The sequence below is a fragment of the Lepidochelys kempii genome, chromosome 10 (genome assembly GCF_965140285.1).
Source record: "Lepidochelys kempii isolate rLepKem1 chromosome 10, rLepKem1.hap1, whole genome shotgun sequence".
Lineage (NCBI taxonomy): Eukaryota > Metazoa > Chordata > Testudines > Cheloniidae > Lepidochelys > Lepidochelys kempii.
In genome coordinates this window covers 32,746,466-32,751,768 of record NC_136389.1, presented here as the reverse complement: position 1 = coordinate 32,751,768, position 5,303 = coordinate 32,746,466, and the positions used below count along the sequence as shown (strand labels likewise).

General features: G+C 55.3%; 1 protein-coding gene across 2 annotated transcripts; it reads left to right on the top strand.

Moving 5' to 3' along the window:
* The first annotated feature begins 217 nt into the window (after nucleotides 1-217).
* Nucleotides 218-4,961, top strand: NUDT16L1 (nudix hydrolase 16 like 1). 2 transcript variants are annotated; one of them, XM_073362737.2, is made up of 3 exons: nucleotides 220-472; nucleotides 2,330-2,590; nucleotides 3,856-4,961. In XM_073362737.2, exons 1-3 carry the CDS (start codon nucleotides 272-274, stop codon nucleotides 4,258-4,260), a joined length of 867 nt encoding a protein of 288 aa, XP_073218838.2. In that variant the 5' UTR covers nucleotides 220-271; the 3' UTR covers nucleotides 4,261-4,961. The 2 variants fall into 2 exon arrangements, with proteins under 2 accessions (XP_073218839.2, XP_073218838.2); XM_073362738.2 differs by lacking the exon at nucleotides 2,330-2,590 and having other exon boundaries at nucleotides 218-472.
* The last annotated feature ends 342 nt before the right edge of the window (nucleotides 4,962-5,303 follow it).

Genomic DNA, 5,303 nt, shown 5'->3' with positions numbered 1-5,303 from the left:
CGGCCGCGCCTCACTGCCCACAGCTTTGATCTGATTGCTGATTCGCTAGCAGGGCCACGGGTGGCGCTACAGCGCCCGCCTCCTGGGAATGGAATTGCTCGGATTGGGTGATGGCTGTTGCATTGGTGTCACACGCCGTGGTCTGATTGGCTGGATGCGGACAGTGGGCTCGGTGATCGGCTGTTTCAGGGGTGGCTCCGCCCCGCAGCTCTGTGATAGGTCAGCGCACAGAGGGGGGTTAGCCTCTCTCTCGTCGCGGCTCCGTGTGGTGATGGCGGCTCTGACGGGGAGCGCGGGCGCGGCGGGGCTGCTGCCCTCCCTCTCGGTGCCCGGCGTGACCGAGCTGAAGCCGCTGAGCCGCTACGAGGCCATGCGGCTCGGGCCCGGCTGGAGCCACTCGTGCCACGCCATGCTGTACGCGCCCAACCCGGGCATGCTCTTCGGGCGCATCCCGCTGCGCTACGCCGTGCTGGTCAGCGGGGCCTGGGGCGGGCCTCGGGCGGGTTCCATGGGGCGGGGCCTGGGGTCCGGTTGGGGGCTGGGGCCTAGGTCAGGTCCGGTTGGGCGAGGTGGGGAGCCGGGCCTGGGGCCGGGTTTGGGGTTTCGGGTGGGGTCGGGGGCGGGGCCGGTTGGGCGAGGGCTGGGGGCGGGAGTCGGGAGTGGTTGGGTGGCGATTGGGGCCCGCGGTGGGGAGTGGGGAGCCGGCCTTCAGGGTGCGGGAACGCCATGAGTCCCCTTGGCGGGATGGAGAGCTGGGACCCCCGCCCAGGGCTAGGGCTGAGGCCTTCCCCGCGCTACTGCACCAACTCCCTAGGGTGGCTGCCTGTCGCTGCTCGAGCACAGATCTGCTAGTTCTGCCCTGCCTGGCCCTGCCTCGCCCTAGCAGGGTGTGAGCAGCCGGCCCGAGGACAGTGGCTAACCTTCTTCCCCTACACACCACTAGCCCTCCCAGCTCATGCTGCGCGTTGAGCGGGGTCTCCCTAGGCCAGTGGATTCTATGCTGGCAGTTGTTGCAGAATAGGCCCTTTAATCCATAGAGAGAGGGTGTGTGTGTGTGCGTGTGTGCGCGCATGTGTCTCTACCTATAGTTGTAAGGCCCTTATGGCTTTGCAGACGTGAACTTCTGCAATGCTGTCTGCCTGAGTTTGCAGACGGGGTGTTCCATTGCCTCTGCTGTCGCACAGGATTTTGCTGAGCAAGAACAAAGGGAACTGAACAAGTCTGGCTGGTTTTGCTGTTGCTCTCCACAGTGCTGTAAGTGACATTGAAACTGACAAGAGTCATGTCCGTTTCACTCTGCTGCTCCTTGGGAAGGGCTGAGCAGAGCCCAGAGGTAGTCACCCAGAAGGATTCAAACCCAGATGTAGGGGAGGGGCAGAGCAGCAGAAATGCCCCCTTCATAGCAGCCTGCAGAGGAGAGATCCATCTCCGTTCCTGCAGGCAGAAAGGCTGGAGCTTCAGATTTTTCAACCATCCACTATCTGAGGCTGATCCAAAATGTGGAGCTCCAAAACTGGCATGCCACTCCTGGACAGTAGCTAGGAGGTGGGAACTGAATGTGCCCCTTGAGCTCACCAGTGGCTGTGTCTTTTCTGTGTATCTCTGGTTGGTAGGCTTGGTCCTCTGGCTGCGATGTGTCTGGTGCACTTGTCAAGACTTGATGCTGGCTGTTCGCAGGTCACCTGACTCCAACAGTGGCACGAGGCTGGATGGGTTTCCCTTTTAGGCTCTTCATATGGTGCAGTACTGATGTGTCAGGATTCCCCAGTACTGTTTTGTCATTCTGTGGGTATCTCATAAGAAGGCGACCCGCTTGAGGCTCAGCTTCATCCTGCAGAGAAGTAGGAATGGGCTTTCTGGGGGTACCACTAAGCTAAAATTGGAGGGGGTAGGCAAAATGGACAGTATCAAACTGTTCAAATACCAAGGATTTTCTGCTAAAAATGATCACAGTGAAAGAGCTGTTTGGCCTTCAGCACTTATTTCCTAGTGAGATGAGTGGGGCAGTTCATGCCTCTCAGCTGCAAAAACTGTCTGACAGCCCAGCACTGGGTCAGGTTCTAGGTTTTCCTTCACAAAGGCAATTTAAAAAGAAGCTAATATTGTGCCAAAGCAAGTGGGGCAATGGAAGAGGGGTACAATAAAGCCTCAAACCTCTCTGATTAGGGTACAGACTGTCTTGTGCCTCACCTGCTTTAGCCCCTTTGTCTTGGAGAGGTTTCCTGTGGTGGTAAGTGTCCAGCTCTTGGCTGGGGGTACCCTCTCCTCTCCCACAGGGTCCCTGGGGCTATGTGCTGTGCCCCATTAACATAATGCGCCTCTATTGCAGATGCAGATGCGATTTGATGGACTACTGGGCTTTCCTGGGGGGTTCGTGGATCGCCGTTACTGGTCCCTGGAGGATGGTCTGAATCGGGTGCTGGGCTTGGGTTTGGGCTGTGTGCGCCTGACGGAAGCTGATTATCTGTGCTCGCACCTGACAGAGGGGCCACATCGCGTGGTGGCGCACTTCTACGCCAGGCAGCTGACCCTGGAGGAGCTGCACACCATCGAGATCTGCGCGGTGCATTCCCGAGACCACGGGCTGGAGGTGGGGTATTCGGGGGGGTGTCTGGAAGCTCTGAGACTTCACATCATCGGGGAATGAAGCTTCCCTCACTAGGCCTGCTGGGCTGCTATCCATTGCAGCTGGGCGGGGGAATGCACCGCATTTAACAGCTACTAGTGGCAACTGGCAAGTGCTACGCACTGCCACATGGCAATCCTAGTTGTGAGCCCTGGCCTTTCACTGCGGAGCTGGCAGGAATGCGGTAGCATAGGGAGGGCTTTGTGCTGCACTTTGAAGGGGAGTCCTGTTTGCTTGTCAGTCATAAAGATGGTGCCTCTGACATGCGGGTTGGGTGAACTTCAAGTCACCCTCAGCTCTGGTGAGCATCACGTGAGGTCTGGATGTGTTGTGTCTGACTGGAACTGTGATCTTCTGTGTGGCAGTGCATTGCTTTAATCAACAAGGTATTGGGCCCAGCTTGGATTGCACACAAGTTCGTAAGAAGTCAGAGAAAGAGACATGAGTTTCTTTCTGGGGAATCTGGTGCTACAGCATTCTCTGGCAGGGTTGGCGAGCTTGTGCCAGGTCATCTAATGCCCCTGATGTAGAACACAGATGGTGGAGGACCCTTTGTACAGCCTGGGTGCGATGCTGTGATCTGCCAGGAGTGATGCTGCGTGTGCACTAAATGTGACCCTGGGTTGTGGCACCTGTTGAGGGGGACATGGAGCCACAGCACTCTTGCAGAGTGGTATGAAGGGCACGGCCTAGACCCAGAACATAGATCATCCCTGGGGGCAGTTGGTGGTACACCTGGGATGTGGTGGTGGGGAGTGGTATGGAACATGGGGTAGGGAAAGGTGGGTGGTAAGCTGTGGTGCTTATACTGGGGGATGGGATAGAGCAAAGGGTAAGGTGTGGTACACTGGAGGGAAGAAGTGGTGGTGTTTTGGGTTGGTTGGTGGAATGGGTAAGTAGGGTGGGTGGTCAGACTGGGGCTAGGGTGCTTGTGCAGAGGGTATGTGGGGCATCACCTGGGTTTGGTATGGAGTAATGGGCAGGGGTGTGGTATTCATGCTGGGGGTTGGGGTGTTGGATGTGGCACCTGTGCTCATCCTGGGGGAATAAGAGGGGCTGGTATGAGGAGGGCATATGTGGTCTGGGAGCTAGGATGTGGTCTGGGGAGGTATGGCACCTGCAGATAAGCTGGTGCTCATCCTGCATGGATCATGGTGGTTGGTGGGGCTTGCACTGAGGGTGGGCTGAAAGTGTAATTTGTTGTTACTGAATTGTGTGTGCTGTTGCAGGTGATGGGAATGGTCCGTGTCCCCTTGTACACCCAGAAGGACCGCATGGGCGGACTGCCAAACTTCCTGGGGAACTCCTTCATCGGGACTGCTAAATTCCAGCTGCTCTTTGCCCTGAAGGTTTTGAATATGGTGCCTGAGGAGAAGCTGGCAGAAGCAGTGGCTGCCACCCAGAAGCAAAAAAAGCCTGCAGCTGAGCCTGCTGCTGTGACGGCCAGTGTGACGGCTGCTGTGACGGCCAGTGTGACGGCTGCTGTGACGGCCAATCAGATGGTGGCTAAACCAGCAAATGAGCTGGCAAATCGGCCTTTAGCTGTGTCAGTGGCTGAACCAGCAGCAAAGCCAGCAGCTGAGTCAGCTGCAGAGCCTGTGACTGAGCCAGCGGCTGAGTCTATGGCTGAGTGATGAATTTTTTGTTTGACTTGGTTAATAATGGGTAAAGAGACTTTCTTCTTACTTTCCAGACAGTCACTGGCTGCAAATGCTGCCCATTTGACTCCACCTCAGTGCTCCTCAGGTGGAATGGGATTAGATTTGCCTGAAGCAATGGAAAGCTATATTTTGTAAGGCCCATACACAGTACCAAGCTTTCCAGATCTCTCTTAACTGTCCCCCTCTGGAGTCCATGTGCTTACCTGAGGACTCTCTTAGAATGCTTTAATTTACAGGGATGCTCTGCTCCATTCAGGTCCCAGCTTGGGTATTGTTTTAATGAACTGAAATGTTACTTTTTAAATTGTTCCAAGCAGGGTTTTTAGCCCCCTGCTGCAGTATTGTGAACCCATCACAGCTGTGTTGGGGGGGTGGGGGTGGGGGGAAATAAGTGAACCCAGCTGAAGAGAGGCAAGTCTGCCAGCTCTAGCTCCATGCCATGTGCAGAAATGAAACTACCCTCCTGTAGGAACAGTCCAGGGATGCTCCTAGTTTTCCCAGGTTTCGTGACTTTGGTATCACATGGAAGTTTTTACAGTGGCAGCTTACCTGGCTAGTGGCAGTTCCCAGGTGGCTTAGTTGTCGGTGTCCCTGTGGGGTGCAGAAAGGTAGTGTGTGGCTTTGCGTATGGTGAGTTGGGGGAGCAGGAAAATTAAATAAATGGCTTTGCTGTACTTCTTCGCACTTGAGATCTTTTCTTTCTTGTAATGAAAACTGGAGAGCAAAGCTATTTGAGTGGCTGTACGCCTTGGTGTCTGCATCTGTGTGGAATGGAGCAGCCAGCACTTGATTGCTGGGAGCTTCCATTTGCTGAGTTGCCAGACTCATAAGAGGTTAGTAACTTTTGATTTTGTTGTAGGGTGATCCTGGGCTTTGTGTCCCCTCTGACTACAGTAATAGCACTTAACTGGTTCCTTTCCTTTCTCCACTGGACTAGCCATTTTCAGTTTACCCTTATATTTCTCACCCCCTTTTCCTTTAGTCCACCCTGGCCCACAGTCTTTGTTCCCTTATTC

What these genes read in the sequence shown, in the direction of transcription:
- NUDT16L1 (XM_073362737.2), top strand. Translation starts at nt 272, where the DNA reads ATGGCGGCTCTGACGGGGAGCGCGGGCGCGGCGGGGCTGCTGCCCTCC. An exon ending in CGCTGCGCTACGCCGTGCTG is followed by an intron (nt 473 to 2,329) that starts GTCAGCGGGGCC and finishes CCTCTATTGCAG; the next exon opens with ATGCAGATGCGATTTGATGG. An exon ending in CCCGAGACCACGGGCTGGAG is followed by an intron (nt 2,591 to 3,855) that starts GTGGGGTATTCG and finishes GTGCTGTTGCAG; the next exon opens with GTGATGGGAATGGTCCGTGT.